The sequence below is a fragment of the Pollachius pollachius genome (assembly GCF_949987615.1).
Source record: "Pollachius pollachius genome assembly, chromosome: 4".
Taxonomy (NCBI): domain Eukaryota; kingdom Metazoa; phylum Chordata; class Actinopteri; order Gadiformes; family Gadidae; genus Pollachius; species Pollachius pollachius.
In genome coordinates this window covers 12125599-12151266 of record NC_136937.1, presented here as the reverse complement: position 1 = coordinate 12151266, position 25668 = coordinate 12125599, and the positions used below count along the sequence as shown (strand labels likewise).

The window sequence follows — 25668 nt, the reverse complement described above, 5'->3', positions numbered from 1 at the left end:
TCATGTTCCTTCCAGACCCTCGTCTGTGCGCGTCTTCGTCTGGGTCTGTACTTTTCACCTGCTCACTGAACCCACAAAACCATTCCCTTTGACTTATGTTTTTCTTCAATGTTTGCCTTCTCTTCATCATCATGCGTGTGTGTGTCCGTGCATGCATCAGTATGTGTGGTTGTTTGTGTGTCTGTGGGTGTGCGTCAATTTGGGTGTGTGAGTGTGTTTGTGTGACAATCTATGTGTCTCAGTAGTGTCGGTCAAGTGTCACGCCAGGAATCTGAGGGGCTGGGTTATGTAAATGTTCGTTTTTTCTGTGTGCTGAAACTGTCACCAGTGACTTAAACCTCATGGGAGAGATTTCCTTATGTTGAAACACTCCAGTAGTTTTTGGACATCTTCTCTCCTTCCGTCTTGTCGAGGGAGGGGATGATGTTTTGGATGGCGATGACATGTGATTAATTAAATGTCAGCGATGACAGCTATTATACACAGGTGGATTATGGAGTCAAAGTTCTCTTTTTTCTTTATTTCATTTCATAAAACACCTGTTCACTTTAAATGTAGAAACTCTTCAGTAAATGCTAATTTGGTAGTGGTGTGTGTGTTTGAGTGTGAAGGGGGTTGGATGGAACTAAATTGTTGACAGATCGCATTAGCGCGCAGGTGTTACGCTTTAGCAACACCTGTCACTTGCAATAATCACCAGAATTGATCGACCATCCAAGAAATCCTGACTCGCTGCTCCGGTCTCCAAGAGAATCTCTCCTGCTATGTTCTTAAAGTTGCGCTACATTCCACCCTGTCGTTGTTTTTCTTTCCCTCCGCAGCCACCATGTACTACGGTTACTACATGCTCCCCGACGGCACCTACTGCCTGGCCCCTCCCCCTCCGCCCGGCATCGAGGCCAGCACCTACTACGCCGACACGCCCCCAGGGGCCGTGGCTCCACTCACCGGCGCAGAGGACCTGCTACCCCCGGGGACCGCGCTTCCGCCTGCCTCCGACCCTGGCCCCGCGGCCCACACGATTTCCGCACCGCCCGTCCTCATCAAGAACCCTACCCCGGGTCCCACCCCGGCTCCCATCCTGGGTCCCACCCCGGGTCCCACCCCGGCTCCCACCCTGGGTCCCGTGCCGGCCGCCGTTGTCGCCCCGCCCGCCCTCGTCCCGGAAGTCAGGTGGGTTATGCAGGCCAAAAACTGGTTATACTCTGAGATTTTGAGTTCCGCAACTCTCAAAGTGGGATAACTCAAAGTGGTATTCTAAAGGAGTTGAGCAGAGAGGTAGAGGATGTTTTAAAAATGTTGCTTTTTCCCCGCTCATTCTCTCTCTCTCTCTCTCTCTCTCGCTCTCTCTGTCTCTGTCTCTCTGTCTGTCTCTCTCTTAGCAACAGCACCTTTAACCACAGCTACTACCTTTCAGCCGGGCTAGTGTAGCAACAACAGTATTGGAGCGGTTTTCACGGCGGTACACTAGAGACCTGTAATGTTTAATGGTGTCTGCAAAATGGAACGCATCATTTTGATGGTTCTTTGGATTCCGTGGCAGTTTTTATTAGGCCCGTCTACGAGAGAAAAACGAATAAAGGTTGTTGAGTTGCTGTCAAGTTGACGAAGGGAAATAGTCGTGGTGGGCAGGGAAAAGTGTTTGAAATAAAGCAATTTTCCTATTAACCTTTTGGGGAACGGGGTGTACAGTTCTATCTTTTTGCTGGGCTTTCGCAAAAGCATTGCAACATATTTGCTGTTGGGGTGCAAAGATGGAAGCTTTTAACCTTGAAATAATGTGTTTGCGCTCTCCATTCATCTTTTGGGAATGAGGAGGCAGCACTATCCAATTTGGCCGGCCGTAGGAGCAGCTGGGCTTTAAATAGCTTCATGAATATTGATGTTGTGATGGCGTCCGTTCGCGCCTCTTTTGGTATACGTTGGTGCGCAACAATTGTGCTCTCCCATTGATCCTCTCAGCGTGCAGTCATAAATGACATGAAGCAGCACGCCGTAGAATGATTTCATGAATATATATTGCCGATAGTGAAGATGGGGTTCGGTGCACCAGTGTTTAGCTATTCATCTGTAATATGTTTCTTTCTTGCGGAGGAGAAATTCACTTTTTTGGGAAGGAATTGGTACTCGGCCCAAACACAACAAACTCCACAAGTGGTAACGCGAACAGCATTGCGCGGGAGTGTCTTCCCAATGAGAGCACTTCCACTCGTGATGGGCCAGTGTCCACACTGCAAGGAATTGTATGGAATTCATGGTCTTTGCAAACAGTGTGCATCTCATCTGCGGATGCCTTTTTACTACCAAAGAATGAACAAGATGTTTTTATAATCAATGGACAAGATGTTTTAATAATCAATGGACAAGATGTTTTTCTAAGGAATAGACAAGATTACTTCTGGAAACTGACAATGGATTGTGATGGACTTGAATCAAACTGAGGCAACGTTATATTGAAGGGATTTATTTTTAAGTGCTTTGCACTTTGTAGATAAATTGGTGAAAAAAGGTGATCCTTTCAAACGATCCTGACGCAGACTTTAAATGCAGGAAATTGCAACCTCACCTTATTGAATACGCATTTTCCTTTATGATTGGAGTGCTCCAGTTCCGCACCTTCCACCAGATGCAGCCTCTCAACTAAATTGCCGCTTTAGAAACCAAACTATAACCTACTTTTATAACTTTTTATTTTATATTATGCTGTGTCTCTTTGTGAGCGAAGCACACACATAGAAGCACAGGCATAGATGTTGGCAAGATGCCTTCATGCTCCCCCCACCCACAAATCCAACAGACTGTAGGTAGGTGGATGCCATTTAAAACTTCCATAATTGTATTCCCTCCAACATCCCGCCCATGCCCAAAGTGTCCTTCAAGCCCGTTTGGCTATTCAAACGATGGAACAATCCAATGAATGGCACCCTCTAACCGTGAAGAAATCGGACGCACCGGGAGTCATCTCCCTCTTATTCTTCTTGACCCCGGCAGCTAAATAATTCCGGAATGTCATTAGTATGTAAATGTCCTTGTTTTACGTCGTAAAACTCCCAGAAAGCCACACACTTTCTAAACCCCCCCCTCCTCCACTCCGATGCGGTGATACTCGGGCGCGGTGATACGTAAAGTGACCCTTTATGATTAAAAGTCGTTCATCTTTGTGTTACGTTATAGATATAGAGGAGATTCACAGCGTTGGCGGGGGTTGGGGGGGTCTGCATTAAATGTATCTTTTTGCTCTGAATCATATCTGATCTGAGCACCTAAGAACACATCACCGCCCCGCTTTGAACCGCTCCGAACCGCCCCTGGCTCCAGGCTGCTCTGCAGGCCATGTCATTGGATTCTGCCTCACAGTTTGCTCTTGATTTGCCGAAGAAGTAATATAATGCACTTTCACTATCTTGTAGTAACTGTATCTGTAATACATTTCGCTGTCTCTGTACTTGTACCCTGCACAATGGTAATAAAGTTTAATCTGAATCTGTGTTCAATTTTGTTTTGGAAATAACAAAAAAAAAAATGGTGTCGGGTCGGCTTAGCTCAGGAGGTAGAGCAGTTGCCTTGTAACCGAAAGCTCGCTAGTTCGATCCCCAGCTCCTCCTAGCTGATTGTTGATGTGTCCCTGAGCAAGACACTTAACCCTAACTGCTCCTGACGAGCTGGCTGTCACCTTGCATGGTTGACTCTGCCGTCGGTGTGTCAATGTGTATATTAACTGATGTAAGTCGCTTTGGATAAAAGCGTCTGCTAAATGCCCTAATTGTAATTGTAATTGTCATTGTGTCGTCGACAGTACGCGCCCCCCGCCGGTGTCCCGGGCAACGACCACGCCCGGACCCGCGCCAGCGGTCATCATCCCCCCGCCGCCGGACATCCAGCCCGTCATAGACAAGCTGGCTGAGTATGTGGCGAGGAACGGCGTCAAGTTCGAGACCAGCGTGCGCGCCAAGAACGACCCCCGGTGAGTTCCCACGCACCAGGAATAGACCGGGCAGCTCTGGGGAGCTGACCCCCCCCACCGGGCGGTCCTTGTTCCTCCTTGTTTTTTTACTTTTATTCTGTTTCCAATAGAGCTTTAATGAGTCTGCTTCCTCCCCCCACCTTCCTTTTCAGATTTGATTTCCTGCAGACCTGGAACCAGTTCAACACATATTACGAATTCAAGAAGAACTACTTCATGCAGAAAGAAGGGATAAGCTTGGCGGAGGTAATGCAGCTGTGTTTGTGTGTGTGTGTGTGTGTGTGTGTGTGTGTGTGTGTGTGTGTGTGTGTGTGTGTGTTGTGTGCATGTGTGTTTGCACGTGTGCCTGAGCACGTCATGCTGAGACCATCTTCCTTAGCCGCTGCCTTTCGCCCTCTCAACAGCTTGTGTTGGTATGGTTTTGTTTAACCACAGCAGACTTGATCATCGATTATACACACTCTTGCCAAATTTCCACACTTTTTCGAGAGAGGAAATTATTTCCGGACGGCCGCTCCGGCTGAGTGTAGGTGACCATTCACCTAATTGGTGTCGTCCGTGGTTATGTGCGGTTCCCTGCTGCTGTGGACCAATCACCGTGTTAATTAATTAATGAGTGGTTTCTTAAGGCAGGTGAGAAGAGACACGATTAGTCAATCCGATATTTTATTATTTTACTCACAAACGAAGCAAACCATCCTGTGCAGTCACACGTTCTGTCTGTGCCGAGAGATGGGCGGTAGCTGTGGTGTGTACACAGGCGTACAGTGAGGTCTCCGTCTCGCCTGCTCGGTGACATATAGGTCAGGGTGATTAATAACGGGAGCAAGTGCTACTGGCCAGCGGTAATGGGAGTCATTTCCTCCGATCAGTCCCATCTTACAATCGCTTCTGAGAGACTCTGTGGCGTCAGGTCCAGAGACTTTAGGAGGAAACCTCCTGTGATTCATGCTGTGATTGTGATAGAGCCGGTGTGGCTCGGAGGCAGGACGCAGGTTCAGTTTTTTTTTGTTTTCGGTACTTCCAAAGCCACAAGATCGTGACATTGACTGAGCCCGGGATAGTGAAATATCCCACGAATCGGTTATTTCCGTCCTGGGTCTCACCCGCGGGGCAGTGCCCCCGGGAGAAGTGCCCCACAGCCTCATATAATATGAAGGTTTCAATTACCTCGACCTCAAAGCCCCTCGCACTCCAACACCCGCACCCCCGTCTCCACATGGAGCTTACGGCACACTCCAGGAATTTATTTTGAGTGGCTTGGGTAATCCAACCACCCACCCGCCCAATGTGTGTTTTTGTTTTTTTTCAATTAGGGCAATGGTGGAGAGAGTGTGTGTGTTGGCTCATCAAAAGGATGTAGATTGCTTTGTGGTCCTTGAGCAGCATGCATTCAAAGCATTTATTGAGAGCAGTTCGCTAAAGGCAAGATGAAACATTCCTTTGTAAATTCAACAACCCACCATGAAAATTTTGCCACATCTTCCACGTGCAGCTTCTTGTTCGGACTGCAGTCTGGTAATTAGCCAAGTGAAATGCTTCTTCTCGTTTGTTCTTGCCCCTTCCTCATCTAGTTGCTATGACAACCGAATACGCCATCCTTACATTCAATTATATCAAATTACATCACATTTTGTCTTTCACTGTTTGGTCACTTGAATCGACAGGAAGGGATTTGCCAACTTTTCGCAAGTAGTTGAATTGATGATATATCACAGTCTACTTTAATTCAGGTGCTTTAAGAAACAAGTCAAAATAGGGGGAGTCTATTATTTTTCTTTCCCTACTTCTAACTAAGGCTGAAGTTCCGGAAGGGAGTGAGTTAGGAGTGTACTACGGCGTATCCCCCTGTCTCTGGGCCGAATGCACACAATATGCCTCCCTGATTTTTGCACCCAAAATCAAATATGAGTTGAGAAATGGGGTGAAAATGTAAAACGGTAAAAAAATACCCACCTCCTTTTATTTGTGCCCATGCTTGTGATTTCTGCACAATTGACATTTTTCTGGCTGTGGATCCTCATCGAGCTTGGCTGCAGAACCTCACCTGTCCTATCTGTCAATACCCACACTGATCTCATTAGTTAATCCATTCAAACACTAAACCCCAGCCTCCCCCCATCGAGCAAATAGCTGCTGTGCTGGCAAAGACGAAGCACACTTGACTACTTTCAGTCTGAGTGGAATAAATATTAAAGCGCCATGCACCAAGATGTATTTCATGCTACAATACCATCAATTCAACTATGTTGACATGATAAAACTGAGATTAGGATCTTGATCGCAGTCAACAGCTCACTGCAGTGAGTCAACGGTACTCTCTCCTTCCTTCCACCCATCAGTTAAAACCTGCCTGTTTCTATAAGCCTACACACAGTCAACCAGCAGGGGATGTCCAGTGACTTAGCAACGGTTGTAGGGGATTGTAGTGGTTGTTATCTCAACCCTACGTTCATTTTCCAGGCTGCCTACTTGTTGAGTGTAAAATCCAACCACCTTTCACTACCATATTTATGGTAACTTGGGGGGTGATTAGTGGGGAACAATTTGTCTCTTGTTTATTTCAGGTGATGCAATGCTTACCCATTTACTGCACAGTGCTGGGATTGTTCCACATCAACCCTCCAAGCATCTTTAATTCATTACTCAAACCCATTCGCAGATGAAAAGTCATCAGGATGATAGCGCTGGGGAGCCTTCTGTGGTGGAGAATATGAGAGAGACCTTGTTAAGATGCATTACTCGACTTCCATTGTACGCTGTGGAAAAACGAGGACGCAAAGCTTTTGGGCTGGTATTGATTTTGTCTGTGAGTAAGTGAATGGTTGTCCTTGCTTATTCATTGCGAACGCGTCCCCTTGTTGCACTAGGAGCAGGTTGGCCGGTCGAGGTTTTTCAGGGGTGACTCGCAGGTTAAAACGGTTGTAAGGAAAGCGTGTGTATTCTATGTTCTGAGACACTGGTCGTATAGTTGTCCACCCGGAGCTCAGGGAATCCACGGTGCAGATGTTGACTCCCGCGGGGTCAGGGTGCTTTGTTCAGGTAACACACAGGCAATGATAAAACGGCACTTAATTAAGTCCAACTTAATTTGTCTATAAAGCGGTGATATTTGTGGCTCCAAACGGGACGCTCACGCTTTGGGAGCGAGGAAGGTAGTGGAATGGCGAGGTAACACCCCGGTTAGAGAGGAGGAAAAGGCTGGTTTCATCACTGTGCGGATGCACGCTGCCTCATGCAAACTTGTCGTTACGGACACCCCGGTTAGAAAGTCAGGAGAATCACTCTTACCAAAGCTGTTAGTAATTCCGAGTGGCACAAGGTCCCTGGGGTGAACTATTCCTGCGTGATTTGGGCTCAGGCCTGGTGGAGGCGCCCTCCTCTCCGATGTAACATTACATGGCGTTTATTTACCAGTCGCTTTTGTCCAAAGTGCCTTACAGTAAGCAATGTCTCCGATGCACCCACTCCATACTAACCCTGTACCCAAACAGTGGTTTTGATGGTCTAGGGAGCTGGAATGTAAGGGGTTTGGTTTAAATCTTGAAGAAAAGTTCATATTTCATAGAAAATAAGTGAGCAAGTTGCTATGTATGACCAGATGGCAAGAGCTTTCCAACCAGTGACAATACCATAGCTGTTTTCTAGAACTCCAGTTCTTCTCCGTTGGGTAATGTTGCACTAGCATTGCTGCATGCCTGTCCTGAGGTAATCTTAAGCGACAAGTCGGTGGATAGTGACTTTATATTTGAAGTGTCGAAATTCCTGTAAACTGTAACTTCACAAACTAGTTTTGAGTACTCGCCTCGTACTCCGTGCTCAGTAGCTTCTCTGACGGCTACAGCCACAACACCCCCCCTCTCTGGTCCAGTTAAGAGTGTCCTTGCGATATATCCTTCCCAAAACTCACAGACTCACAGGGAGATGTGCAGATTAAACCGGCTCGTCATCAGTAATAATATCCCCACTGAAGTGCCTTTTGAAAAGAAAAAAAAAACGTGCCTATCAGGCGTACGGGCGCAGGTCCTGGCAGAATGAAGCCCTGCTGTGCAGCGAGCCCCTTCTCGCCGTTCATCTCTGCACACGTCGTGATAGATCTCATAAGCCTCTCGGAATGAAAAGACGTCTAAGGCTCCACTCTTCCTTTCAAAACACTCGGCGTTCTCTCTCCCCCACCCGGACGGCTTTCTTAAGGACGTGACCACAGCCCACCGCTGGAGAGGGAGGGGAACGTGGCTGGAATGGGGGGGGGTGCGGTGTGTGTGTGTGTGTGTGTGTGTGTGTGTCTGTGTGTGTGAGGTTGTTTGTTTGTCTGTTCAGTGAAAGTTAAATCCGGCGTTGTGGATTTCTTGATAGCCGGTCCTCAAGAAGGTCACAAATCAAACACTCGCTCATTAGCGAGTTGTTATCCTATGCTTTATGTGCGCTGCTCATTACACTGTTTGGATATTGATCTGATTTGATCAATGGTAAATCAAATGTGCATATACTGACTGTAATTTCACTACCGACCCAATGCAGCGATTGTATGCCGATCTTCACTGTTTGTCAGGATCGCTTTCAGTATTTTTCTCATCGTAATAGGAGGGGGCTTATGGGACTACACGATTCCTCCTGTACCTTTGGCAGCTTAATTTGTTCACCGTAATTATGTCACTGTCAAAGCTCACCGGGTAAAGGAAACTTTTCATCCTTTTAAAAGATTTTTCTCCCCCCAAAGATCTGACATGCCGTGGTGGTTTTAGTGCCTTGGATGACTTGTACCCAAGTTTGCTGAACAAAAAACTCACATTTTGTGCATCATGTATCGTGTCAAAAAGTGTCAGCGGGCCAGGCAGCCAGCCGTGGAAAACTCTGAACACAGGGACATTTCAGTTTCTCGTTTGCTTTCCGAGAGCAGTTTGTCAGCTCACAAAAATAAAAGCGTATTAGCTTGTCAGTGCTGTGAACCCGTTTGGAGAACACTGCCCTGCCCTTGCACATTTCTCCAAGCTGGCATAATTGCCTTTTAGTCATTCATTTATTTATGTCATTATTTATTCATCCTGATGGACGCCAAGAATTCTGCCACCCGTTTGTCTAGGTTCGGGTATGGGCGAGTAGATGTAGATATCACCGCTTTGAGCCGGGCACCCCGAATCCCGCTGTTACGGTTAATGAAGAGCCTCAGAGTTGGACTTGAGACGACGACAAAGGCGTTCTGGCGCCGCGGCGCGCTAGCCGGTTCCCGGCTGGGTGCTAAGGGAGCGTTCCCTTTGCCACCAGCTAATTAGGCGAACTGGAGAACAGGGAGAGCGAACGGCCGCTGTCATCATAACCTGCCAAGAGTTTAAAATCTATTCTATTACAGAATTCATTTGTGGACTTCCTTTCAGTGTCGGGAACGTCTGAGTCAATATTAATGCATATTCACTGTTCCCTCTCCTTTGCACACTGTGCATAACAGAAGAGATTTGGAATGTCAAACAGACTTGGCTGGCTGCTTGCACAGCCGGGGTATTACAAACCAAACCCTTGTTTTGAGTGACTTTTGATCTTATTTGCAATTTAAATGCGGGAAGCATTCTAGTACGGTTTGGACATACATCTAGGCCCAGAGTGTCTTCGTAATTGTCTCACACACTCATCCGTGTGTCTGTGTGTGTGTGTGTGTGTGTTATACACTGCATTGAAGACTTGTCCTTTATACAATAGTAATGACAGCCCAAGCGCACTGGTTTGCTGACATCTTGATGTTTTTTTCAGGGCCTATTTCTATTTCCTTCCCAACTTTTTCCGACCAAGAGAGATGTAGAGACATACCAGTATTTCCTGTACATTGGTCTATTTGTGGCAGTTGTGACACAATATCAACATTGAAAGTCACCCATCTGTTTCCATTTTTTGCACTGGTTAACATTGAATTTCATCGCCGAGCTGCGCACAACACAACAATTCTCTCTCTATCTCCCGCTTTCACTCTTTTTCTCTCTCACTCACTACCTCACTCACTCAATCACTCACTCGCTCACTCACTCACTCACTCACTCACACCAACACTTTGACAACCGACCCGTCTGTGTATAGCCCTTCTTCTTCGTAAAAACTCTGGATCCAAACGGGGTTGTGCTGGGAGGAAGGATTATTTTTGGCTTTTCCTCACGGAGAACACGGATGGCCAAGTTCCTTAATAGAATCAATCCGGAGTTAACGAATGGTTAGCATGAGGAATGAAATAAATTCCCAAAACTATAATTGAAATAACAGTCTAAATCTCATCGAGGACAGTTGAGACGGACACCCAATGTGTGCAAACAAAGTTGGCGATAGTTTCGACCGATGTACACCTATCAAAGTCAGTTTAACCTTTACCTAGGTGCCTTACATTCACACCATAGCTCCAATGGCCACACAGGTGTACCTGCTTTATACTGCTGTAGAGCTAGATATAGAGCTAGACCGAGATACACTTATTTACATCGGATTGTATGTTAAGTTGATTGGGAACATTTTGAAATGAGAGACGTAGCCCGTTACATTTTATTTAAGTTAGGCTATTGTCTAGGTCAGGGACTTTATTGTTGGTTGATTGTGAGAAATATTGACCTATTGATTGCTCTACAAACCCAGTCTTACCGGTGACCACCTTTTATTAGGTCAAAGCATCAGATTGATGCAATACTGATCTTGAATATTGGTTGAATATACAATATAGTTTCCCCACCAATACCACATATATAATTCAACTATGTGCGGAATACAGGTTAATGAAACAAGCTCAGACCAATGGTTCTTTTTTTATATCTTTTTTTATGATTCCTTCCATTTGATTCAAAATAAATTATCAACATCCAGACATCAGTAGCAGTCGTATGACATGTTTACTTGGCCCATCAACGTATAAGCCAACCAAAGCCTGCGCCGCAACATGCAGCGCTCGAGAGACTTGTAGAGTTTCTGTGATCTCAAATGAATGAGCTAAAGCACTTTCCCTTCATCACACGTTTGCCATGCACTGTCATCTAGCATGAGAAATTAGGGTTTATAGTTGAATCCGTTTTGTTTTTATCGCCCGCAGGCATTTGGTATCAAAAATTGAAGGCTTCTGTACAGGGGTTCAGCTAACATGCAGCCATGCCTTCAAAGCACGATTCAGTCGCCCGTGATAAACGGTTGAACGTTGTCGTCGTCATCGTTGTCGTCGTCTTTACAAGGTTTCTCTCGCACACTCGCACATAAATTATACATTTATACAAATGCATATGTAAAATTGTCTTTTTCTTGTGGGCATTGGTTTCGGTAGGACGAATTTTGAATAATTAGGGGGTTGTGATACCGAGGTTGCTGTTTTGGACGGGATAAAAGATGGATGAATGAGAGGGAGCAAGGCATTCAACCTACAACTCTGTGTGTGTGTGTGTGTGTGTGTGTGTGTGTGTGTGTGTGCATGATCTGAATTATGGAACAGTTTAATTTGCTCTGCATATATTCCCTATTACGTGTACTGCAGGGTGACATAACCTTTAGACACTATTACATGAAAAGGGCCTTTTCTCATTACGTTCACATATTCATCTATGCAAATAATAGAAAAAGAATTGCTTTATCAAATATATTCAAGTGCCATTAAGTGACTCACAACACCCTAACTCCCGGTTCATGCTGTCTTCCAGGCGGCGCACAATGTTAAATATACAAGAGCAGCCAAGACAGACATGGCTCTGCTTTACCTCAGAAACCTAACCCCTTGCTCATGGGCACAGGGGAGGGCGATCAGCTCACCAGCTTTGGGTCCATGTGCATTAATATAGATGTTCCTCCTCGCAGGAGTGGAAGTGCATGAGTCTCTGCATGGCAAGGCACAGTGGTCCCTTCAGAGAATAAGAAGCTGTGTGTTATGAATCTGCCAAAACACTAACTTTGATTCAGCTGAGGGGCCTTCGGTCCATTGCCTTTTAATCACGCTGTGGCATTGGGCCTCCCAAGCTGTTTAGCGGTGTGATGTGATGCTAATAAGCTTCATGGGCTCTCTGGTGTTATCTGGCGATGCATCACAAAGAACAGGCTAAATGAAACAAATTCTTCAGTGCGGTCACAAATATTGTTTTGTGGGCAGATCTGGTTTATAGGGGGTTTTATTTCTTCGAAGTTTGATTTCAATCCCTTGTACTACTGTGGTGTAGTTTATTGTGTGTTTGTGTGTAAAGCCCAGCATTACTGCACTTCCCTTGATCCACGGCTGCATCCATGTACCTGATCCACTTACACAGAGGGTTATCTTTACTCCAGAATAGAGAAATGTATGTTGTTTAGCTCCTGCACGCCTCCACTCTGTCAGGTTCTTTTGTCAAATAGGGTGACTTGTGCTTCGGCAAATTGCACTGAAAAGGGCACAATGATCTCCTTTATGTATGTATGTATGCCCACAGAGGTAGCCTTGACAACCCAAGATTAAGTAACAAGCCAAATACGCAATTTGTATTCAGCAATTCTTTCCGTGCTCGACAAAAAAAAAAGTGTGGTTCATCCCTGAGAGGAAGTGACGCGCCGTGCCAGGTTGCCGCTTGCCGTTCGACTCTTAACACATGTCATGTGGATTTTAATCAGCAGCTAAATGCCAAACCATTCCTCTAATTTAGTGGCGGCTCCGCCAGCCCCAGCCGGCCTGCAGCGCCCTCTCTCCCCGCAGCTCGCTGGCGGCCGTCACTCCGCAGCCATCCATCCGAGCCATCCATCCGAGCCCTGCTCTGAAACTCTTTATTTCCTGCATGGCATAAGCCATCCCTCCTCATTTGACGCATGTGTCTCTCTCACACACACACACACACGCACACGCACACACACACGGAGCACACGCGTTAACACTGCCTCTGTCTGCAAGCTTTTTGTGTTTCACTTTCGATCTTATGTGCGTGTCACGTGTGTTACAGCTTTTACGCAGACTCCCCGTCTCTCTCTCTCTCTCTCTCTCTCCCCCTCCTCTCTCTTTCTCCCCCTCCCTTCTCTCTCTCTCTCCCCCTCCCTCCTCTCTCTCTCTCCACATCCCTCCTCTCTGTCTGTCTGTCTGTCTGTCTGTCTGTCTGTCTGTCTGTCTGTCTGTCTGTCTGTCTGTCTGTCTGTCTGTCTGTCTGTCTGTCTGTCTGTCTGTCTGTCTGTCTGTCTGTCTGTCTGTCTGTCTCTCTCTCTCTCTCTCTCTCTCTCTCTCTCTCTCTCTCTCTCTCTCTCTCTCTCTCTCTCTCTCTCTCTCTCTCTCTCTCTCTCTCTCTCTCTCTCTCTCTCTCTCTCTCTCTCTCTCTCTATTGTGTGCCCTGTTCTTTTCAACCAGGATGGTTCAATCATTCCTCCCTCACAAAGCTTTTGAGCGCTGCACCCATGAAGGCTACCATTATAAATCGGCAAAATTGTGTGACTCATCCCTCCATTTGTTTATGTATAGCCACACCACAAAAGCGACCCCTGTTGCTTGTTTACTGACTGTTTCAATGCAGGGCAGCCAGGCCTGACCTCACAGAGCTACAGGGTTTTCACAGCAGGCAAACCATATGAACAAACTTGAGAAATACAAGGTCTTCTGTGGCAATTGTGAGGTCGGATTATTGAATGGTTTGTTATTGTGCGGCCGTGCAAGAGAGAGTCTGTTGGCGGTGAGAGACACAGAAAGAAAAGGTCTCTTTGTTCTTCATTAACGTGTGATGGTAATATCATTATCACATTAATATTAAAAAAAAACTTTTTTGTGACATACATTTTTTTGGGGTAGTTTGTGTTAGGATTTATTATTAAATGGAGCAACCATTAGTCTCCTCTTGATTCAAAGCATAACACTGAGTGCTTGGAGTTAAACTAAAATAGTTTAATGTTAAAACTCTGGGGCTGTAATCCAATTCCAATTTAGACACGCAACATCCACTGAACGCTTACACCAAGCATCGCATACACTATCCGGAAACCATATACGTCTATTCCCATCATATTACTGGAGCTGGACTTGTCCGTGACCGGAAAACTTGTAGCTTATCCAGTTTACCTCCCCTCCCCCTTCCCCGAGGCTAGTCTACTTCAGTGCTACTTCAGTGCAAGTGTTTTCCTTTCATACGGTTCATCTGACACATTTTCAAGGGTGCCGCCGACTCAGGGTAGGTAAACACTGTGCTCAGCCGGGGGGCCGCGTCAGCAGGTCAGAACGTGGGTGTGGACCTGGGTCTACTGTACTGCGTCCCCCCCAGCGACGTGCCCATGCATATAAAATATAAACTTGGGTTAGGTTAAACGGATAAAATACTTTTATCCGTTTCTGCACAGCCCCATTTTTCTGTTTTGATTGAAGCCTATTTTAGTATTTATACTGTAGTGTATTCGTTTATTGCTTTTTTGTATTTTTCGCTACTGTAGGAAGGGAAAATGAAAGTTTGATCTTGCGAAGTGATATTAATCACTCCGCATTAATCACAGTGATATTAATCCCGTCGCAAGATGTCAACAGGGAGGTTTCACTATTATTATTATACACCATTGTCATATCATATTTGATATGTTAATACATAATATGGTTTATATCTGGGTCTATCTGGTTAAATTCAGTGTATACTTGAGTATCTAGCTATAACCATTTGGAAAATCGTTCACAACATTCCTGATATTTAAGAAAAGGATGATAACCGAGACATCCTCTGCACTTCGCTACGAGTGTAGACTTCACCACACACACCAACACTTCAGCTAAGCTCTCAGTGTCCCAACTTCCTTTCAATGGCAACCCGACTCCATCCGATTTTCAGCCTTCTGCTAACAAAGTGCGTATTGTCAGAGGTTTTTTGAATCTTTATTTATTTCCGTCTCGTGGCTTTCAAGGCTTCGGCGGTGGAATGTATTGTGGGACATGGGGATGAAGAGAACTTGCTCCAAAGGTGCCGTCATATAGGGGCTTTATATTACCACGGCTATTATCAGGCCTCCGCAGACGCCAGCGTATTCTTCACCTCTGAGCGAGCCGTGTGCCACACCAGCCTCTCCGCCGCTGATGATAGCTGCTTTTAACGTAGCGCTGGCTATGCAGTTCCCCCGGCAACCAAGCGATATGGGGGGGGGGGGGAAGGAAGTTTGTGCTAAAAATTGGGATGAATTGTGTTGCATTTTACTGAAAGGTACCACGTAGGACACATTCTGCAGCTGCAAGCGAGACCTTGTAGGCAAATGGGAATAAAATGTATGTTTATACAGTCAGTCTAATATAGTCTCTTATCTTATCACTTATCTGACTTTTAGGGAAATGGGGGAAGAATGCGTATGTTAGTACAGTCAGTCTAACGCAATCACTTAACTATAAAAGCCCTGAATATAAAGAGAAGTTTTATTTTTATATAGCACATTTCATGGTACCCGAAGACACCTGAAGAAGATATGATATATCTATATCTCTATCTTTATCTCTAGCTAGATAGACATATAATTAAATACATTTGATGGGATGTAACCCATTAATGTTATAATTATTACATAGATTGATCAATTGATTTTACACTACTTTTCATTTCCTGTGTTAAATCAACCGTTATTATGACTAATAATTGTACATCCTTGTGCATTTAGTGTTGCCGTCTCACAGAACACAAACCGCCCTATGTTAAATGTCTCCTGACACCCACACACAATGTGCGTTATATTTACCTCGTCAAGAATAATGATATCAGCAGCACAGATCGCTGGCTAATTGGTCTTATTCAGACTAGACACGCACTGAATAGTTATAAAACACACACATGCCCCTTTGCAAAATATAAAAGTAATTGCATACGAGACACTTTAAGTGTTTCACTGTTAGTGAATTGCTGCCCCCTGAACAGAGAACAAAATCCTTGCTTTACAATCCTGCTTTACTCTAGTTATCCAGGAAGGTTAATGGCCATGGGGGGGGTAGAAAAACACACCAAGCGAAATGCGTAATCACCTTTGTAATATCAAAGTGCAGTAGGCTCCTCGTTTATGCAGTTGAATCCAAATTTGGTAACGCAGTGAAACAATTATCCACAGAGCTCACAGATAATTGTTTTCTCTGCCAGGCAATTATTTACAAATGAGACATCCGAGAGACTTCAAAAAGCTTTGATTTAGGATAGCAATTAGTACTATTCAAGTACAACGGTGTCTGAAACCCAAGCCTCACTTAAAGTACATCTCTGTTCACTGTGCTCCACAGTAAGAAACGCCACACTTCTCGATTGATTATTGATGTCTGTGTCGGGATTTGAGCGTTCTTCAACACGCATTGATGCGTGTTGATGCTAAGGCCAAGGTGTGAGTCCCATCATAGTAGCTCATCAGGGGGATGGATTCCTCCTAGTGTGGGCTAATGCCTCAGTGACCTTTCCTTCTGCAAACAAGTACCCACCACAGACCTGGCTAGCTGAACCATAACCTATTCAACAAGTTGTATCAGCCCATCACCAAACCTAACAGCCATCCTACTTCTCGTGGCTGTATAACTTTCTTTATAACTCCACTATTGCGTCATTGGCTGACTCTTCTTATGACCTCTGACTTGTTTCCTCCTCATGATACTTCGGGCTCAGTAACTGAACTCGTGCAACTTGACCTCTACCCCATTCCTTCATGAGCTCAATCCTGTTAGGATCCTGGTAGTTTCTGCTGTTCCAGTAAGGTAGTGATACTTGCACTGTGTGGGAAGGACTTGATACTTATTTTGTGTTGGTGATGACCAGGACAGACATGGTTTGAGTTGAGAGTTCTCCCCTTATTTCTGCACAGCTACATCCAAGAAATGACCTCAGGAATGCTCTGCGTTTGGATAGGGATGCTACGGATTTACGCAGGGTGCGATTTGCCGCGGGGTATGTGTGGGATTTCACCCTTTCTGATCATTTTTATCCCTTGTGAGGACAACGTTTATCCCCCCCTAAAAGTGATCAATGCTACTTCACCAATAGACCATATAGAATACTTAAAACTAAAGTATTTTAAACTAAATAAAGGGCTGGAACGTGAACAGTCTATAGTGCGATGGCACGTTAAAATCCGAAATTGACCAGCCACTGTCAGCGTTCGCGTTCGAGAGACAATAGATGACCTTACGGCTAATTAAGCTAATGATCCTTGTTCCATTAGCCTTGATCCATGCACAACATTTAAGAATGTCACCAAGCACAAACATTGATGTAATATTTCATCCTGGAAAAATGAAAAGGGTTCAGAGCAGCATATCGTAACATTTTCAGGACCTTCACAAAACATCCTAGAACCGCGCACCAGCAAGTGAGACTGATGCAAGAGGTAGATGAAGAGCAACTCTCAGCTTCAGGGGAACTCGCAGTCCCAGGTTGACTCAAGGACCGAGCAACCCAGACTTAAAAGCTAACATTTCACCGTCTGAGGCTACGGTTTGGCCTGGCATTGAGCCGGGACGCTTTGCTAAACGGAAAGAGGGTTGAGATTGCCTCGTGTCACCACAGACGGGACAGTTCAGTGTACAGCTTGCTCTGACATCAGATATTAAGGCCCGTAAGACGAGAGGCTTCATATCCACATCTACATTTATTCATAGTATAAAAGTCTGCAAAAAAACTTAAATAACAAAATGAGCAAACATGGAAAGAGTCGGTCCCACGTCAAATGCCTATTAATTTTTCAGAGAAGACGAGACGGGATGCGCACTTGAAGGATAAGAAGAGAGTTTGACTTGTGCTGGCTGTCCTTCCCCTCACGTCTGACGACTCTCTAGCAAAGCTATCCAGCCTTGGTCAAACTCTTTGGAGCGTCAATGGGAGATCATGATCTTCCGTGGCGAGGGCCAAGTGTCGGGGCATTCGTAGTAAAATATCACAGTGGCTTTTCTTTGGTGAAGATGGCGTTGTTAAAGAACGCACCGGAGACTTTGCAGGACTCGTCCCTCATTCTGCAGAGGAGCAACACCACAGCTGACAGTGCCAAAGCTGAGGTGGGTGTTGCACGGAAGACACAGAGTTCTGCGAAGGTTAGCGCAAAGTGCTCACCACCTTCTCCACACTCCCGGTGTCAACAGCTGCATGTGAAAGGGGATTCGGCAACGTGAACCATCTTCTCACCGACCGATTGAACGATCTCAATGCTTAACAGCTGACTGTTCATTGCAGAAAACGGACCGGGGGTTTCCTTCTTCCGTGCCCGGAGATTGGCAGAGATGTGGCTCAAAGAGGGGCGACATGCCACAAAAATGACAAGGAAGTCCGTCGTCAAAGCAGACTTTCTATTTTCTTAGCATGACGTATAGGCCTACACTTCAGCCTATTTAAACACCCCCTCTGTTTGTATCACAAACCACACCCTGCATATGTCCTTACCAATTGTCAGTTCCTTATGTGAGTCAACTTAATTACTATTAGGGCTGCATCTACTTTGGTCTGGGTCTCAAAGTAGATGGTAACTTCTCACAGTACTCCCTCGCTTCATTATTTCCCTTCTGCCAAAGGCTCATACATGATGGGGAGGTACAGTCTGTCTGTTCACATTGTCCGATATCAAAGATGCCCATCTCTGCATGTTTAATGGAACAGTCATCCACTGATGTTTGTGTTCTCTTACACCACAGCCGAGTAGCCAAGTTGAGTTCAGGTCATGCTACCCTTGAGATTTCTCCCATTGAACTCTTGTTTATGTCTGGGGAGACACGATTTGTTGTTGCCCCATCAGCCCGTTTAGAAGAGACATTAGCCTGCCCCTGCCATCTCTGCTCTGTGTCTCCACCTTCAATTACTGTCTCCCACTTCCATTAATGTCTGCTGGTAAGAAAAGGAGAAGATTGAAACCGAAGCAAAGGCGAGGCTGAGAAAGCTTTACCTCACTGAGAGACGAAGAGAGAGGCGCTGCCTGTGTGTACTCACAGCTGTTTCAGATGGGCCGATGTCTCTCGTTTGATGCGTCATGATCACGTCAAGTCGGCAATTCAGCCCAGCCCAGTGCCCAGATGAGTGTCCTCAAATGGCCCCTGAGCCCTTGGGCTGGCGTTGACGCTTATCACGGATATGATTTAGGTTGAGCTATGTGCTAGCGTGTTACACCAAACGCCTTGTGTGATTTTCATTCACGGTGTCTACAAAGTGTCTGCCGTCTGTGTTAATATTGTTCCACCTTTTGTGTTTCTCTCCTTCCAGAGTGAGTCGGCGGAGACCACAGAGGATAATGAAGCAAAGGAGGCAATTGTTACTAAAGGTAAGACTTTTGAGTGATCAAACTTTTTATGAGTTCCATAGAAGGTTTTCGGCGCTGTTTATTTTTGATAACGGAATGAATAAAGTCGGCAGTCGATATTCAAGGGTCAAATCGTGTGGTGCATTTGTAGTGTGCAACTTCACGATTTAAAATGTTTCTCTTTGTCTCTCTTCCACCCCCTCCTGTCTTCGTCTTCTCGTTGCCATGGTAGCCGCCTTCGCCCCGATCTGTTTTGCCATCAGGGCCAAAGACAACGACATGCTGCCCCTGGAGAAGAACCGGGTCCGGCTGGATGATGACTCGGACGAGGACAAGGTCTGGCCGTCGTTCCACGCTCATATCCAGGGGTTCCTTGTGGAGACCGGTGCAGTGGCACTGGCCTCCGTAGTCGCTGCTCACAGTGTTCTCGAGAACCCCTCATCCGAATAACCTCACACTCGACGCGGCACTTCCTGGGACCCGAGCAGTACACCCACTAAGTGGGAGGTTGATCAGGTGGACGCTTATAGAAAAACTCGAAGGACAGGCATACAGTCCATACATAGAGGCCCCCACTAGTTATAGAGATATTGAAGGAATAACTGGATTTATAAAACTCACTTATGTTGTAGGAGTATGAAAGACTTAGTTAAATATATTATTTTTATTATTATTTTAAAATACTGCTTATTTTTATCACTTATTAAAGGAATTTGTTTATTCTACATCACAAATCTCTTCCTTTATTTAAGGACTATTATTGTTAATTCTCGACTGGCGAACCTAAAAAACAAACACACTGAAACCCTTTCAAACATCCATCAGCCTCATGTGAACAACAAACCAAAGTAGTGACAGTAGGCAGTCAAAGACAGGGCACGACCACGATGGTGGAGTCATGGCTCTGTGTAGCCTGGCTATTGCCAGACCAATCTCACGTTGGTCTGGGGAAGCTGCCGTCATTTTCTTCAGCACAAGAGGCATGATCAATGGGCCTAGTTCAAATGACTCTGTGTGCAATTGGCGGCTTGCCGTCGCTTCCCTGTCGCCATTGTGTTAAAACAGCCAATAGCGCGCCAGGGGGAAAAGCCAGCTTGGGGATTTGCTCCCGCAAAAACGTATCGAAAGCAGAAAGAAATGTATTGCTCTTCTCCAGACCCATCTGCAGTGCAAACTCAATTCGCCGGCAGAATGGGTGGGGCTACCCAGCCTAGGATCTGCGTGGAGTGACCCCCGGTCTGCCCCCCGGTGTTTGTGTGTGTGTGTGTGTGTGTGTATAGCTGCTGGAGGAGCAGTGTGCGGCGGTGCTGATGGCCCGGCCCGACCTGGCTGACAAGGAGGTCGCGGGGCCGGGGGCCACACTGGAGGAGAAGAGGCCCGCTCTGACCCCGGAGGAGCTGGAGGCCAAGCAAGGTAAGGGAGCTCATCCACCACAGCCCTGCTTAACGGTAAACAAGGTGGACCGCAAACAAGATGGCCCCCTATGGGTTTGGGCCCATTATTAATGAGTTAGTGAGAGTGGGGAAAGGATGGGGTGGGTGTGTGGGCGAGGCGTTGCTCAAGCTCACTCTGTCTCTCTCTCTATCTATTTCTCCTTCTTTCCATCTCTCTCTCTCTCTCTCTCTCTCTCTCTCTCTCTCTCTCTCTCTCTCTCTCTCTCTCTCTCTCTCTCTCTCTCTCTCTCTCTCTCTGCCTCTCTCTCTCTGCCTCTTAACTTAAACGATTATTTATATACATATAAACGAACACTCAATCACCACTTAAGTCCACCGAGAGTTTCTCAGGCTATGTGAGACCAGTTAGCATGGAGGGAGGGAAATGAAAGCGAAAAACACAGGCTCTGCTGGTTTTTCCTTGCTTTCTTATTTTTTGCGGACACCGACAACGGGACCAAATAGAGTAATAAATGGGGAAAGCACTAGAGGAAAGGCATCACTCTATTTGTCAGGCCATGATTTTCCAACTGTTCCATAAAAAGCATTTCTATGGTACTTTTGAGAAGTACAAAGTTGAAAAATCAATTTTTCATACTGAATGAATAACCCTGTCTATTCCTCTGGGCCTCAATCTTTTTCTTTTCTGTAATAATGGTTGTGCAACATGTGTGGTTATACATGTGTCTCTGTGTTTGGCGTAGCAGTCATTCCGATGCATGTCTTTCATATTTCTAAATCGATCATACTATATATATTAATCTTATCTTAATCATTTTATATATTAAGTAGTCTCTCTCTCTGTCTCTCTCTCGCTCTCTATGTCTTCTGATCATATCCAGTGCCTCTGATGTTCCTTTGCCTTTCTGTGTAACTGAACCAAGCACAAATCCATCTGCCTCCTCTGGCCATCACACTCTTTGCCCCCTGTGTGATTGACAGCGGGTCAGCCCTAACCCTCTGCTGCTGTGTCTGTGCGGCTCGTCACATCCTGGCCTTGTTTCACGTGGCGTGCTTTAGTTAGCTCCCCACACATACACCACCACCTTCTAATCAAATTATTGGCATCCGCATAGCCGTCCTGCTGATGGGCACCCTCTGACTGAATCAAGACCTCCGATACGGCTTCGAATCAGACTCCCTCCCCCCTCTCCCAAAATTCAAAGGGTGATGGACACACTGGAGGCCGGGGAATCTAACAGAGGCATGAACCTATTGGGAAACCTGCCGTTAAAATATTTTGTTGGCCGGTGTTAAAACTTGAGCTGCAGTCGTCGTGAGTGAGCTGTGAGAGGTGGAAACATGGGAACAGCCCGTGTAGTTCACGAAAAAGGCCCATCGCAGCGGCTTTAAACTCCACTTTGGAACGTTGTACTTTCATCTGAGCTTCCCACCGTCTCTCTCTGAGTTTGGGGGGGAGAGAGACGAGGTTTGGGTTTTGAGATTTTTGAACATAGGATGGCAGTGCGAAAATAGCAATGGTACTGTGTAATTACACATGTATTAAGCGATGTAACAACCTGTAACAGTACGTCCTTAATAAAATAATGATATGATGGAACAGCTTAACTAGGGCTGTACGGTATAAACGGTATAGAAAGCACACCAGTGTGATTTTGCACTACAGTATTGATTTTGACCTTACTGTGTGACCGGTAGACAGTGTTGTGTGTAACGCGTTTCAAAGTAACACATTAATACAGTAACGTAAATTCTTTTTTATGTAAAAAGTAAAGTTATCCGCAACTACTGAAAATATGGTAACGACACGTAGTTCCTTTTTCAATTCAGCGCAACTTTACTTTTTCCAGGGACGGATTCGACAGAGATACTGCCTTTCCAGGCAGTATGCTATTGCGCAAGCACGCAGGCGTAATAGCGTTATAGTCCCTTCACGAACTCTCACTCCACACCGTACGAGACAGACGCTGGTAGCGTGAAGCTGTCTCTGCATCTCTTCCACAGACATCGCTTCCGCAGGCATTTTCCAATGCCAGTCCTTGCGACCAAAAAAGCCAGCGGTGGAACGAGATTACAAACGCTGTCACTGTTTACCTGTGGACATGGTTCCCTTTCAAAGTATCGATAGAAAGGGCTTTAAAGAGATGGTCAAAACACTCAATCCCAGGTACACGTTACCTGCCCGCACACACCTCAGCCAAATTTAGATGCCAAAACTATACAGAAAGGTCTGCGAGCAAGTGGAGAAAGAAATCCACACTATTAAACATTAGTGTTTTTCAGAGATGGAATTAACTTGAGAAAAGATTTTGGATTATTTTTTCATGCAGTTTTGTTGCATAACCAATATTTTACCCCTTCAAAAGCATTTATATCGAAATTAGAAGATAAAATTAACATACCGTGATATAATACCGTTACCGTCTATGCCTCAAATCATACTGTGATATACATTTTAGTCCATACAATACAGCCCTAAGCCTAAACCTACTCTGGAACTCACTTTTCTCATATTCCTAACCTTAACCCGTAACTGTAAGGTTGTTACATAATGAGTGTATGTCGTGAAGTGTTGTTTCATTGCTTAGTACATGGTACTCATCTGGGTAAATTGTAACCCAATGAAGACAAATAATAGTTTTCAAAGATGTTAATTAATGGGCTCATGTCATAAAATGTGATTTAATTGTCTTTTTTCCTTATCCATTTTATTTTTTTAAATGTTATCTCTGGCTAGGTAAAGTGTCTCACAGCAGCGGCTGATGTAGTGCAGGAAAAACAGACTTGTATAACACAGAATATAATTAGTCTGCACCACCTCGGTTTTTCCGACACGCGTAGAAGGAACACGAGAGGTGGCCCGGTAGCGGTCTTTCATAAATCTAGCCCCGTGCTTCAAGAGCAAGCTGCCAGGAGTGAAACGTCCATCCCGGCCATGTCACCTCACTGTATTTAATGTATTTTTCCCCCCCTTCTCCCCCCTCTCTATATCTTTGTTTTATATTACCCTATGACAGGCTGTGCATGCGTTATTAACACAGACTCAGCCCTGCTTGCTTGCAGTCCTGATGACTCCTGTGAAAAAGGATAAGTAGCTCAAAGTAAGGGGTGTGGGGGTGCTTTGGCTTGTCCAGGTCAGGGCCCATTTGCATGGCTCCCTTAGTGGCCACCTTACAAGGTGGGCAGAAACTGAATGGGGATATCCTCATTCAATTCCCCCCGAAGCAGCTAGCGTGTAGCAGTGTGGCCGCAAGGTTAACAAGGCCCATTGAAACCCAGCAGTTCAGCGCTATCACATCGCTCACCGCTGATGGACAACTGGACAAGAATGCACTGCGGTGGCTAATGAATAGCTCTGCTAATTGGCTTGACGTTGCCATTCGGAAGCAGAGCGGCTGTCACTCAGCGGGCAGGGCACACGGGCGGCAACGCATCGGCCGGTCGATCACTGACAGCTGCGTGCTAATATGTCATGATGGACCGTGGCGTGGGTGGAAGGGTGCAGGATCACACACAATGTTCAAATCGCCAGAGGCTCATCCGTCTCGCTCACCTCTCCCTCTCTCTCCTTCTCTACCTCTTGCTGTCCTTCTATTGCTGTAGCTAACTCCCACACTCTCTCTCTCTGCTTATTTCTGCTCTCCTTCTTTTTCTATCGCTCACTCCCACACTCACTCTATCCTCTCTCCTCTCACTCGCTTGCTATCACTCACTCCCACACTCTCTCTCTCTCTCTCTCCTCTGCTGTCTCGATTTTGCTCTCCTTCTCGCCTTCTTTCTCTTGCTGTAGCTCTCTCCCACACTCTCTTTACCGCTCTCTTGCGCTGCTTCTCTATATGCTGTCGCTCACTCCACACATACTCTTGCTCCTCCCATACTTTCTTTTAGTCTTTCTTTCCCTCCATCGCACCTCTCTCTTGCTCTTTTCTCTCTCTCTGCTCTTCTATCTCTCTCTCTGCTCTTTACTCCCGCTGTCTGTCTCTGTCTCGCTCTCTCTCTCTCTCTCTCTCTCTCTCTCTCTCTCTCGCTCTCTCTCTCTCTCTCCCCACAAATACCAGTGCAATGATTCAACAAATCCATCATTGCCACCGGTTGTATAGATGCTCTTTAACACAATTTGTCTAATCAGTGTCTGTTCTTTTGGGGTAAATAATATGAATGAATCTTTCTGTCGAGTCAGGTTGGCTGTCATTCAGCAAGTCATTAAACGATAAGCTTGAAGATAGATGAAACCGTAGAACCTGTTTATCGCTATGGTTATATTGACTAACCAATTCAACTGCTTCTTGATTCCTCCACCAGTGTAGGCCACTGTGTTTTCCAGCAGCAATCTACACAGCCCCCTGATTAGCCAGAAGTTATCCTAATGTGATTAAAAGGCATTGCTGTATTCAGTTATTTGTCTCAGGCGTGTGCTCTAGGCAGTAGATATGACCAGCCAACGCTTACGGATGAGGAGAATGTATCTCTCCTATCTCAAACGTCCACATTGAGCTATCCATCTTGGAAGGCTTTCCTCAGCAGAGATTGTCGGACATAATCATGACGCATGAGCATGCGTGAGCAAGCATATCTTGTCTTGTACATTTGCAGTTCATGCTTGGTTTGATTCTTGTTTCAGCGTTGGCAATCCACCGGCAGCAACACTAGAATATCTTTAATGACTTTGATTTGATTCATGACTGCGGCCTGTGTGTACCTATAAATGAACAAAATATCAATCAAATCAAAAAATCTAAATACTCCTACGGCTGTTTAAATAAATACAAACGCTTTGGTTTGCGCTGCGTGTTTTCAAAGGTAAAAAACCCACAAGTGCTTTCCGAACAGATTTATTCTGTTGTGATGGACCTGTGTTTAGATTTGCAGTAGCACACGCAGAAACCGCTTATGTTGACTCCAGGGGGATGGAAGTGACACACACAGACCGGGGTCTGTGGTTGCATTACTTTAAACGTGGATGTTCACCGACACAAAAACAACGTTCAATCCAGTGTTGCGATCCATCGCTGAGTGTAAGGAGGTTAGGAAGGAGTGCATTCGAAGCCTCAAACATGGAGTATTATCCAATTAACTGGGTTTTTTTCAGGGTTTCTGGGGGAATTTCCTGTGACCGTCGTAGCATCCTCATTTCTGAGTGAGAAGCCAATA

The 25668-nt window shown here is 45.6% G+C and overlaps 1 protein-coding gene across 2 annotated transcripts in view; it reads left to right on the top strand.

The window, feature by feature from the left end:
- Positions 1-25668, top strand: part of sfswap (splicing factor SWAP) — a 76521-nt gene that overhangs the window by 19597 nt on the left and 31256 nt on the right. For both annotated transcript variants that reach the window (XM_079735255.1, XM_079735256.1), the window contains exons 8-13: positions 822-1173; positions 3797-3964; positions 4117-4210; positions 19087-19144; positions 19356-19459; positions 20404-20536. In XM_079735255.1, coding sequence (XP_079591381.1) covers positions 822-1173; positions 3797-3964; positions 4117-4210; positions 19087-19144; positions 19356-19459; positions 20404-20536 — 909 coding nt within the window. The remainder of the gene's footprint in view (positions 1-821; positions 1174-3796; positions 3965-4116; positions 4211-19086; positions 19145-19355; positions 19460-20403; positions 20537-25668) is intronic.